The sequence below is a fragment of the Microtus ochrogaster genome, linkage group LG2, assembly GCF_000317375.1.
Source record: "Microtus ochrogaster isolate Prairie Vole_2 linkage group LG2, MicOch1.0, whole genome shotgun sequence".
In the NCBI taxonomy this organism is placed as follows: domain Eukaryota; kingdom Metazoa; phylum Chordata; class Mammalia; order Rodentia; family Cricetidae; genus Microtus; species Microtus ochrogaster.
In genome coordinates, this window is record NC_022028.1 from 46,214,407 (window position 1) to 46,227,858 (window position 13,452).

Sequence of the window (13,452 nt, forward strand, 5' to 3'; positions counted from 1 at the left end):
CAGAGACACACATTCATACATACACACACATGTATAGATACAGACACACATTCATACAAACACACACATGTATAGATACAGAGACACACATTCATCCATACATACCTACACACAAGAATCCCATAAAAATAGAAAAGTAGAAGCCATAATACATACATAAAGAGCCTTTAAGATACCAAGAAAAAAAATCCTGATACAACATGGGATGAAGACTCAAAAGATGCTGCTGAATTTGTTATACTTTCCCCAACGATCCATGCCCACTGAAGGGCAAATGCTTCTAATGCTACCTTAATGGAGCTGTCAGATTTATTTTTGCTTATGAGTTCACTAAGTAAAAAGAAACAGTGTTAAAGAATTATTTGATTTGAGTAGGCTGTGAACGTCAATATTCTACCATGGGCAATCCCAAAGGAGAAACAATAAAGGCATGCATGGATGGTTGGGGAAAGTACTGAAGACATGACCATGCTAACAGGCAGAACTCAAGAACTTCCCTGCAGTGAAGGTGAACTGTTTGAAATTCTCTTTTTTATCTGATGCCTTTTTAGCATTTGCTGAAGTCGGAGGCTATGAGAGCTTCACAGAGAAGTACATGAACGCCATCCCCTCTGTCATCGAGGGGGACAACCTGACCATCAGCCCCGAGTGCTACACTCCTCAGCCGGACTCCTTCCATATCTTCCGAGATCCTATCACTGGAGACATTCCATGGCCGGGCCTGATATTTGGAATGAGCATTTTAGCTATATGGTACTGGTGTGCAGACCAGGTGAGCATGTATGTTTGCGTGTGTGACTGTGCTTGTTTATTTTTGTCTCGTGTAAAAGCATCTAGCTTCTATTTTGTACACATAAAGAGTATTTAAAGTGTCAGACACTTCTATATGTCTTGTCTTCTAGAAAACAGATGTTTTGGTCCCTCCTCCCTCCCCTGAGAGAGGAATGCATTTAGCTCTCTCACTTAGATGTCTTAGTACGTATTTTTATCCCTAAATCATTGTATTTAGTATCCTCTGTGACACATCAGAACTGTTGTCATTTCTGAAGAAATAGATTCTCTCCGAATGCACAGTGACACACTGAGATCAGAGTTTTTGTCATTAACTTTCCTGGAAGTTGGAATTGATTCAAATGCTTGTTATCTCTCTCTCTCTGTGTCTCTCTCTCTCTCTCGAGACTTTTTACTTTCAGGACTTTTCTTTTGGTTGAGAATTCAACTTTCCCTTTTTAGTTACCACACAGCCCCATCTCCTGTTGTCCCAACACCTCCCTCTCTCTCACATACACATTTATATCTATCTATCTATCTATCTATCTATCTATCTATCTATCTATCTATCTATCTATCTATCTATGCTGTTTAAAGTTGTTCAAGTTCTTTATATAGTCTAGATATCAGTTTTCTGTCAGATGTACAGCTCATAGAGATTTTTCCAGTTTTGTAGACTGTCCCTTTACTCTAGCTATGATGCCCTTTGCTATACGGAACATATCAATTTCATGAGGTCCCCTTAGTTAAATATGGGTCGTATGCCTGCACGATCAGGATCCTGTTCAGAAAGTCTTTTATGTGCCAAAAGCTCAAGCATATTCTTTACCTCCCTCTCTATTGGGTTCAGGATAGCAAATTTCATATTGAAGTCTCCGATCCATTTGAAGTGAGGTTCGTGCAGGGTGGGAGATTAAAAACCTAGTTTTGTTCTTCTACATGTAACTATCTATTTTGTTAAAGATACTGCCTTCCCTCCAATGTATATTGTTGGCTTCTTTGTAAAAAAAAAATCACATGGGTGTGTGAGTGTGGGTCTCTAAGTGGGCTCTCAATTCTCTCCCATTGGTCAACGACCTTGTCTTCATGTCAATACCATGCTGCTTTCATTACTATAGCACTGGAATAGCTTGAAATCAAAACAAAACCTTATAGCAGTGTTTTCTTTTTCAGGGTTTTTTTTTTGTTCTATTCTCATATTAAGTTTAAGAGTTTTTTTCAATTTCCATGAAGAATTATTTTGTAATTTGAATAAGAATTTCATTGGACATATAAGAATGGACATTTTCCACAACATTAATCTTATCAATCCATGAGCACAGGATGTTTTTCCAACATCTGATATAATTTTCAATTTTATTTTTTAGTGAATTAACATTCTCATTGTAAAGCCTTTTACTTCATTAGATTTATTCCAAGATTTTTTAAAAATAATTTTGAATGATATTGATTAATTTATTTCCTTCTTGGTATATTTATCATTTATATATAGAAAGGCTACAGATTTTCGTTGTTAATTTTGTATCCTGCTATCTTGCTGAATGTATTTATTATGTTACTTTTGTCATTTTATACATATAATTATATGTATATATCTGGTGCCCTCTTCTGGCTTGTAGGCACACATGCAGGCAGCACACTGTAAATATAATTAAAAAACAAATCTTTAAAAAGAAAATCAGGATGATGATAAGGATGTCAACTCTTCTAATCCGTGTTCATCTCTCCACTGCCAACAATATGATTTCTCATTATAAAGTCAAACTTGAAAATATATTCTCAGCCTCTTTGAAGTCATTATTGGATTGTTGCACTAGTATGTTGTATTTTCCTGACAGGTCATTGTGCAGCGCTGCCTCTCAGCTAAGAACATGTCTCATGTGAAGGCTGCCTGCATCCTCTGTGGCTACCTGAAGCTGCTGCCCATGTTCCTCATGGTGATGCCAGGGATGATCAGCCGAATTCTGTACACAGGCAAGCCATGGATGCATGCATCCTCTTCTTCTACATTTGATGTCTGTGGTTTTCAAGATAAGAGCAACTCTGATGGGTTAGAATGAGAGGTGGAGGGTCAGAGGAGGAACACTGGCAACTTAGGCCCTCTTCTGTATTACATACATTCTACCTGTCCCTTTGTAGACATTTGAAGCACTGTGTCTTAGTTAGGGTTTTATTGCTATGAAGAGACACCATAACCACAGCAACTCTTATAAAGTAAAACATTTAATGGGGGCGGTTTACAGATTTAGAGGTCTATCAGTCCATTGCTGTCATAGTGGGAAGCATGGCAGCATCCAGGCAGACATGGTGCTAGAGGGGTAGCTGAAAGTACTATATCCAGATTGGCAGGCAGTAGGAAGAGAGAGTGACACTGGGCCTGGCTTGGGCTTCTAAAACCGCAAACCCCACCCCAGTGACACACTTCCTTCAAAGGTCACACCTCCCATTAGTACCACTTTCTGGGAGCCTACGGGGACCATTTTCATTCAAACCACCACACTGTGAATCCTGTTCACATGAGTGGATGTAATGAAAGATAGCTGAGAAGTGCACTGGGTGATGAGGTGGAACTGAGCTAGGATGAGTTAGCTAAGCTGTTGTGGTTGTATGTGGCAATGTGTTTAACCAAGAAGGTCTCAGAGGAGCACACTCACACCTTGGTACCTCTGAGGCAACCACCAAATTAAATTCCTTTTCAATGTTTGGAATCATGTTGTTTGGCAAAAACTAATTAGTACTAATTTCTAAGTACTAATGTCTAGTACAAATAGACACATATACCCATACAGCTGTGTTCATACAACATGAAATGGATATACTGCATACATGAACACACTTTCTTGGTGAACAAGAATTACAAGTGAACAAAAATAATATTTGAAAAGTCAATGTGCTAAAGTATTATTGGTTTAGGTGGTTCTTTATCAGTTTTTAAACAATCATAATATGCCCCAAGTAAAAATTTCATCAAGGTATTGTGCATACCTCAAAGCGGAAAATGCCGTTACCTACTGAATTGTCACCCAGTTGATTCTCATGAGTAGCACTATAGGTGCTTAGAACTGGGTAAGCCTGATGGGTAATAGCTTCCTGAGGGGAGGAGGTGCTGTTTATATTTGGAATTCACTGCTTCTGAGAAAATTGAGTCTCCTGCCTCTTATCTGAGCTTAGGATCATCTCCCTTGTCTGTCCTAATGCTAGAGCACATCCCTGCCCCACAGGTCAGTGCCAGGGAAGCTACCAGTGTGAGACATTACGGGAAGTTCTGTGCTGAGCAAGGAGTAATGAGACCCATGGTGTCAAATTCAAAGTTTAGTATCCAGCAGTTTGGATGCTCAATTTACTAAACCTGGATGGAGGTGGGCGGTCCTTGGACTTCCCACAGGTCAGGGAACCCTGATTGCTCTTCAAGCTGATGAGGGAGAGGGACTTGATCGGGGGAGGGGGAGGGAAATGGGAGGCGGTGGCGGGGAGGAGGCAGAAATCCTTAATAAATAAATAAATTTAAAAAAAACAAAGTTTAGTATCCAATTTTTAGTTTAGTATCTATGATCTTGCCTCTTACCTCTGTCCCATTTGCAGACTGTCCTGAGTTGAGTCCTGCTTACGGAACTGTGTTTCTCCTCAGATAAGGTGGCCTGCGTTGTACCTTCTGAGTGTGTGAAACAGTGTGGCACTGAAGTTGGCTGCACCAATTACGCCTATCCTATGCTGGTGCTGGAACTGATGCCTGATGGTTAGTCAACATCCATCCCATGTCTTAGAGGGAAACGTGGGTCTTGAGGAAGGATTGGGGGAGAATCCTTGGTAAGCCTCCATTGATTCAGTCCTAGTCATTCGATGTCTCTTGAGAAACAGTCACAGTCTACCAGACACACTGGCTGGGCCTGGAGATTTCAGAGAGGAGCTCACATCTGTTAGAGGATACTGCTTAGGGTGGAGGCTGACTTCCAGCTCGATTAGCATTAAATGACTTGTTAGCCAAAGAAAAGGTTGCAATGCTGCAAATGGGCAAACTCAGGAGACTAGAAGTTAGCCTTACCTTGATGTCTTTGTAACAATACCTTTCAATCTACATGCTTCATACCTAAGTGCATACCAGTTCAGGCACAGCTTCGGATCAGTAAAGTATGCACAATTGCCCGACACCTTGGAACTCATTATAATTCTTGCAGTATATATAATAGGCTGCATGAGGTTCAGATTATTGGAATTTCTAGAAGTGATCCTTGCTGTGGGGGGTATAACAGAGAATAATGCAGAGCGACTGGATGGTCTGGGATCTTGTCTAACATTTTTGTGCTGATTCTTCTCCCTGTTACAAACAAGCATATTTGGGATAAAGGGAATATAGTCTATGAACTCAAAGTAGTGTGCATGCCATCCTGCCCTGTACTGGGAGGACTGGAGCCATTATTAATGGATGACAGGAACTGAAGTGTGAAGCTCTCACAATGGTTCAAAACCATCAATTTTGCCCATAAAGGTTTGTCAGCAAAATCACCTAGTAGCACTCTGTTCTCAAAGCCTTCAGCAAGCTAAGAGTTTCTCCTCAAAAGAAAGAGGATACCATATTATTTCCGCTCTTCCAAAGTAGTTTTCAGCTCATGACCTTTAAGTAAACATTCAGGTGCATAATTTATACACTGAATCATTCTCAGATTACCAGAGGAAAAAGCAATAATTTTGTGACCTGTCTAAGGAGAACATACCCAGAGCCTGGCCTTCTGTGCCCACTCTGTCATGCTGCTGTCTGGTATGTGTAACATGAGGGCTGGCTTGTTGGGGTTTCTGTCCTGCCCGGTACCCCACAGCCAGCAAGCCCCAAAGAAAATCACAGAGCATCTGTATTACTTATAAACTGATTGGCCCATTAGCTCAGGCTTCTTATTAGCTCTTGTAGCTTGTATTAACCCATTATTTCTATCTATGCTAGCTAGCCACATGGCTCGGCACCTTTCACAGCAGGGGCATGTCATATGTTGCTTCTTTGGTGGTCTGGGCTGGACTGGCAGAGGGAGCTTCCTGCTTCCCAGAATACTCCTGTTCTCTTTTTCCACCTCTACTTCCTGTCTGGTTTTCCCTCCTATACTTCCTGCCTGGCCAATCAGCATTTATTTAAAACATGATTGACAGAATACAGACAATTCTCCCGCACCAGTTATGGAGGCCAAATATATGTTGCTAGACTTATCCACTCCTGCTTAGGTCCCTTACTCCCCCATCTCTAGGAATTCATCTTATACTCCCACCACCAACCTCACTCAACCCACAAAGTCTACCCATTCCATGGTGCATACTAGAGTCCCTCTCTGGGAAGACACAAGAGTCAGGATGACAACTCCATCCATCCCCATGACCCAAGAACTGCTCCTTTCCAGATAGAGTCACTAGGCATACACCATCAACTCCACCATCTGCAATGACCTCCCTGCAGAATATGTGTCTCTCATTTGCATAGTGCTTTCTCTTCAGATAGGTATTCTAGACTTGCATCTCCAACTGCATAGAAACCCATTTTGGCCAATGGCTTAGCAGAGTAAATCCAAGCAGGAAATTTGAACAGAGGTATATAAAAAAGTAGGCACAGTCAAGCATATGTTATTCAGCCACAGAGGAAACAAGATATGTAGAAAATGAGGTTACACCATGGCTATATAACAATACATAGACTAATAGAAATGAGCTAATTTAAGATGTAAGAGCTAGCTAGAAATATGCCTGAATCATCGGCCAAGAAGTCTTGTAATTAATATAGTTTCTATGAGGTTATGTGGGTCTGAGTGGCTGGGAAACAAAAGCACAGTTTCCATCTACAAATGGTACCCAACTTTTGAAGCATAAATCCATGAAAGAGTCATTTGCCTGGTGGAAGTTTCTGTCCCATCTGGTCCTGCAACTTTTCAGTCCCAAAGAAACACACAGAGGTTTATCTTAATTATAAACGGTTTAGCTGATTAGCTCAGGATTATTATTAACTAGCTCTTACAACATAACCTATAATTCTTACCTATGTTTAGCCACATGGCTTGATACCTTTTCACAATGCAGTACTCCCATCTTGCCTCCTCTGCATCTGGACTGTAGACCGAGCTTTTCCTTTTCCTAGAATTCTCCTAGTCTGGTCATCCCACCCAAACTTCCTGCCTGAAAACTGGCTCATCAGTGTTTTATTAAACCAATACAAGTGACAAATCTTTACAGGGTACAAGAACACTTTCCCACAGCATAGAAACTAACTAGCTACATGATAGCTTTGTGTTTTAAAAATTAAATTCTCAGATTAAAAGTCAAGAATTTTACTACTACATTGTTTTTCTCTATTCAAATATGGTTAATTTGATTAAACCTTGTTATAAATATCCTGTAATGATGTATTAACTTTATAAGAATAATCATTGTATCCAATACACTGTTGAGCCTTTACTGTGTTGCAAATAACTTTCTAAACCTTTTGTGTGCTTTAAGTGATTAAATCTCCAAGAACCTTTAAAAATTAAGTGATGATGTACATTGATAATTACATAATAACTCTGTGAGTGACAGTTTTGTCTTTCCATGGCTCTTTAATGTAGCAAACCACTCATAAGCCATGACATCTTGCCTAACCAGGCTTCACCCCTCCTAACCCCAGGACTTCGAGGCCTGATGCTGTCTGTCATGTTGGCTTCTCTCATGAGCTCCCTGACCTCCATCTTCAACAGCGCCAGCACCCTCTTCACCATGGACCTCTACACCAAGATGAGGAAGAAGGCGTCTGAGAGAGAGCTCCTGATAGCCGGACGGTGAGGGAACCTGGTCTCGGCCTAGGACTCCTCTGAGGAGGGTGGATGTAGACAGGAACTACAGACCCTGCATCTCTGTATTCAGTGAAACTAAAAATGTAGCTCTACAATGGGGAAGAATCATCAGGGAATGTTCAATTTAACCTTTCTCTTTACAGACATAACCATTTTAGCCATACTTACTTATTCCTTCATTGTTCTTACACCATATCTTCATAAAACTCCATCCATGTTTAATGGAATATACTTTACACTGTAATTCTGATAGCTAACTGTGTTTCCTTTAGCAGTTTCTGTGTATTCCATTTGTGTTCATTGGCAATTTTGGTTTGTGGGTTTTGATATTTGTTGTGTCGTTACATTATTTTGGTATTAGAGTAATCCTGGCCAATACAAGGAGTTTGGAAGCATTCTTTCTGTTTCTATTTTATTTAATAATTTAAGAAGTATTTGTCATAAGAGTCTTTGAAAGTTTGGTAGAATTCTTATACTAATCCATCTGGAATTGAGCCTTGTTTTTTTTAGTCAGAATATTATTTATCACTGTTTATAATTGTTCCAATACCTAGGATCAAGTTCTAGCTACTTTGGATCTCTGACTGCATCAATCTTCTATTTTACATCTTCTATACAATAATCAATGAACAGGGCTATGATATTGTTGCAAGGAGGGCCGCTTGTTCATCCTGGCTGCCCAGCTAGCTTAGCCCCAAAATAACCACATAGAAACTGTATTAATTAAATCACTGCTTGTCCCATTAGCTCTAGTTTCTTATTGGATAATTCTCACATCTTAATTTAACCCATTTCTATTAATCATTAGGCATGGTGTGGGTTCATGTAAGGTCAAGCAGCTTGACTTTGCTTGGAAAACCAATAAAAGAGCAGGAACCGTGGAGGCAGACATAATGCTTTGTTTAATCTTTAAATCACTGTCTTTTTCAAACAGGCTCTTTGCCATTGTTCTAATTGTCATCAGCATCCTCTGGGTCCCATTGGTACAGGCATCACAAAATGGACAGCTATTCCACTATATGTCATCATTTTCTAGCTACATTGGGCCTCCAATTGGTGCTGTCTTCATGCTTGGCATATTGTATAAAAGAGTCAATGAACAGGTAAGGAAAATCTTTCACAAATGAGGCAAAAATAACTTCTTCTGGGATAGGAAGATTTCTTTTACTCAGGTCTAGTGGTCCACACCTAGAGTTCTAGAGTCTTAGTCAGAAGCTTGTGTCAGGAAGGCATCTTGAATTAAGAAGTGGGGAACACAGTGACATTCTATCTCAAAACTACTGCATTCTGTCCAACTTATGTCTGTCACATAAGGCCATTTCAATTTCAGTTGTGGTAAACCATAATTTCTAATCCTCACAAAAGTATGTAACCATATACTGCCCATTCATATGAAAATTCCTTACATTTCTCACAAATTATGTACAGTCATGGCAAAATGCTGGCAAAAACACATTTTAGAGAGACCTCCAGGGTCTGGTTATGGCTTTACAATTTTACTGTATTGACTTCAAGTAAATCATGAAAATCTGTTAATACAAAATCAAAAGTTGTACCTACCTTATTTAAGTGCTAAAAGTGTGGAAATAGAAGACAAACAAAATGTTTTTTAAAAAATTACCATACTACTAGAAACTCAAATATGTTAAATGAATTCTATAAATGATTGTTTCTTATAGGTTATGTGGGATGTCCTTCTGTATATATGTTGCTTTTATAGGTCGATGAATAAAGCTGTTTTGGCCAATGGCTTAGCAGAGTAAAGCCAGGCAGGAAATCTGAACAGAAATAAGAGAGAGTAGGCGGAGTCAAGGAGACACCATGTAGCTTCCAATGGAGAAGGACTAGGAACCTTTCTGATAAGCCACAGCCTTGTGACAATATATAGATTAATGGAAATGGGTTAATTCAAGATGTAAGAGCTAGCTAAATATGCCTGGGTTATTGGACAAGTAGTGTTATAATTAACATAGTTTCTGTGTTATTATTTGGGTCTGGGCCACCAGGAAATGAATGAGCAGTCTCTGCCTACAAATGGCACCCAACGTGGGGCAACTACACCCACATAAAAACTGAGAGAGCTTGGGAAGGAATTCTTGACACAAAAAATAGAGTTAAGTACAGCCTCTTGGTAGCCACATTTTTTTTCAGATAGGCCTGGTTTGCTGGCAGTGAGCAGAGGTGTGGCTTCTCTAAGAGAAGGCTTCCTGATTCAACATTAGTAGCAAAAAAAATGCATGACTTCATTAAAAAACATCTTTCTGGTTCATGCTGGTGCTAATGGCACAAACAGCTCTGTCTCTTTCAAGAGGTTCTGCACTTAAATGGGGTCTATGAGCAGCATGTTACAAATTGCTTAATGGCAACATAGACCCACTATGTCCCTAGTACTGGGTCAGTGAGCATGACTCACAGAACTGTCAGTAAACATACCTCCGCCATGTTGGATGGGGCAGGGCCAAAAGGCAAAACAGACTTAGTGCTAGCTATGCTGCTTAATATTTAAAAAATTTTATGGAAAATTTGATATCTGTTTTGCCTGCTATGTTTTACTTAATAAGTATGGTACTGGAATTCAGATGAGGTTTTCTGCCGTCTAAAGCTCATATTCCTAATCCCCATGCCATGCTAGTTTCTTAGAGCAAGTGTTTCCAACACTGTTGATCTCTGGGAGAAAAGAAAAGCTTTGGCTTATTACCAGCCCTGAAAGTTATATAAGTCATAGATCTGCTTATTCAGTACTTTAATGTATAGACTAAAAAACAAAAGTGAAGAAGACCTCAGCTTTGGTTAGAGTAGACAGCAGAGATTTGGAGTCAAAAAAATTAACATGCGATGCCACAGATATGAAAATTAAGCAATTGAAATCATTCTGTAATATGTGAATCGTAATATTAGCTATTTGTAGCGACAAGTGTATACAAATATTACTTGTCAGGAGTGAATAGAATATAAGGGAAAGAAATGCACAGGAACGAGCAGGAGAGATGGCTCAGAGGTTAAGAACACTTGCTGCTCCTGCACAGGACCTAGGTTGGTTTCCAGTACCCACACTTGGGAGCTCTCCATTGGTTGCAATTCCACAGTTGAGGATATCTAGCACCCTCTTCTGGCCTCTGCAGGTACTTCATACTTGTGGTGCACCTACAAATAAGCAGGCACACACACATATTCATAAATCAAAACAAATATTTTTTAGAGTGCTCAGATACCTGAGAAGCAAGAACAACACCACCCCACTAGTAAAGATGTATCTGCAACTTCCTTTGCTTTGAAGATCTCTCCTCATGCTTACCACTTACTTTTCCTTGATGGAACAGGTAGAATGGTAACTGTGCTTACTTCAAGGATATCATGTTTTCTAAGCATTGATTTTATTCTTTTATTTTTTTCAGGGTGCATTCTGGGGCCTAATGGTTGGATTTGTGATAGGCCTTACTCGTATGATCGCAGAGTTTGCATATGGAACAGGGAGTTGCTTGGCTCCCAGTAACTGTCCAGAGATTATCTGTGGAGTGCACTACATGTATTTTGCCATCATTGTGTTTTTTGTTACCATACTAGTCATCCTGGCAATCTCCTTCCTAACGAAACCAATTCCTGATGTTCACGTGAGTAATGAATGATATCCCCATGCTCATTTAAAAACGACATTTCTTCCGTTCCTAACACTGCTGGCTACTCTACAGGCTCAGTCAATGGAATCACTGTAACACTGGAGCTAGAATCCAATAAACAAGAGCTTTGCACTTAGCACATGCGAAACACCAGGGAACGGAGATGTGAGATTAGGGAATGAACTGGGAATTCAAAATCTTCCTAATGGAGCTGGGGGTGGGGGTGATAACTCGACACCCCTGCTTCAGGAGACCAGGGTGACAGCTCTTGGTACTGCCTAAGAGCCCACAAAACACCTGAGAGCGGAAGAGACACCTGAGCCAGGCCAGCATAGGGACAAACCAGATCTCATCCACAATGAGAACGGAGATAAAATGCACACAGCAACAGGGACACAAACAGGGAAAGTGTGATATTCATTTTCGTCACTCAAATTGACCAAAAAATGTTCTGTGATGGTAAGAAAGTGGAAAAATTTCTAAAATCCACAGTTATTGGTGAATATGTGAATTTTATGATTTCTAGGAGGGTACTTGTATCTGCCATTAAAAAAATTTTTGTATCTATGAGTTAGTAATTCTACCTTTAGTAAGTTAAGTAGAAATATATGCACAAAATGAGTTTGTATGCAAATGTTTGTTTACAAAAATTAGTTTCTTTGCAATTGTTTCTAAGGAAAAATAGTTAAATTATTATAAAATTATAAAAATAGATTTATATTAGTTAGAGAATAAATATACAATGAGGAAGTACTACTTTATATTTAAATGTTCTTAACGTGATTGAATCAGGAAAAAAACAATCAGAATATTAAATATTATACTACCCTATAATATCATTTTAAAAATAAAATAGACTTACCTTTAGAACAGGGAACACCAGTCTTTTAAAAATACGTATGCTAATTATTGAATCACATTGTTTCAGTTTATTGCTAGCATGTAGTAACACAGCTATGTATTTTGTGCTTATCCTTCATAATCTTTAATGTAGTACCCATTTGCATATATACTTAAGGAGTAGCCAGTTCAAGATATCTAGTTTGGGAACGTGAAACATGTGGAAGTTAACAACAACAACAACAAAAGCTTTATTAATGACATATTACCAGAATCCATTACTAAATACTTTTCATCTGGTAGTGGGAATTGAACAAAAGCACACAAGAAAGCACTATTCGCCCAAGGAAAATGGAAATATGAAGACATAGGACAGTAGGAATAATTATACCAGTACTAATTTTTAAAGAGCTCATCTCAAGGGTGAATGAGATCATCATTTGGTTCTAATAGCCTGCGAACTTTCAACTTCTGAAGCAGGCTGACAGGCATGAGCACTGCTGCAAACTCACCCCCCAAAGCAGCAGTGAAACAGTCCAGGCAGCAGGGGAAGACGAGAATGAAGCCAGTGCAAGTCAGAGTTCCAGGGCTCTGAAGAAGGAAGGTTAACAAACCCTAGTGGATTAATATGAGAAATGATATCTTAAGTGTTTATATTATATGGTAAGGGAATCTTAGAGATAACATAAAAGCATCCAGTTTTTATATATATCCAGAACAAACAAGAAAGCTAAATTCTCACAAACTAGTTGAAGAAAATCATGGATCAATTTGCATAGGTTTGACAGCATTGTCATTATAAATAGAAAGATGTATTGGTATTCAAAACAGTTTCATCAGAATGACCCAAAATTAGTATTTATTCACTGTGTCTAATCCTGTTACTTGCATCTGTGGCCAGAAATGATATTATATATGTTACTTCCTTTAAGTTTGAAAAATTAAAATTTGTTGCAGTGTTTCACTATTTGGCCCTCACTAGCTTGGAACGTGCTGTGAAGATTAGGCTAATCTTGAATTCATATAATCTTCCTGTCTCTCTTTCCCTAGTGCTGGTATTAATAAACAAACAGATCAAGCTCGAAAATCGAAATGATAGCAATTAAAATGAAAACAAATTTACTTCTAGAATAGCAGCTGGTAGAAATTTGCATGTGTGTCAGGAAAGGCACACAGAAAGGTGGAAATCAAGAACAGCTCACAGACGCTATCTAAGTATGATGGATCCAGAAACGGAACCAAATAGAATATTTATTTTTGTATTTTTGAGACAGGGTTTGTCTAATAGCCCTGGCTATCCTAGAACTCACTATGCAGAGTATGCTGACCTCAAACTCACAGGAATCCACTTGCTTCTGCCTTCCAGTTGCTGGAATTAAAGGCATGAACTGCTATACCTAATCAATAGGATTTTTTTTTTTTTT

General features: G+C 39.1%; 1 protein-coding gene across 2 annotated transcripts in view; it reads left to right on the top strand.

Annotated features, from left to right (window-relative positions):
* LOC101987795 (solute carrier family 5 member 4-like) overlaps positions 1–13,452 on the top strand; it is a 33,393-nt gene that overhangs the window by 16,236 nt on the left and 3,705 nt on the right. For both annotated transcript variants that reach the window (XM_005360215.2, XM_026785761.1), the window contains 6 exons: positions 552–772; positions 2,610–2,745; positions 4,400–4,507; positions 7,406–7,556; positions 8,506–8,674; positions 10,967–11,182. In XM_005360215.2, the coding sequence (XP_005360272.1) occupies positions 552–772; positions 2,610–2,745; positions 4,400–4,507; positions 7,406–7,556; positions 8,506–8,674; positions 10,967–11,182 (1,001 nt within the window). The remainder of the gene's footprint in view (positions 1–551; positions 773–2,609; positions 2,746–4,399; positions 4,508–7,405; positions 7,557–8,505; positions 8,675–10,966; positions 11,183–13,452) is intronic.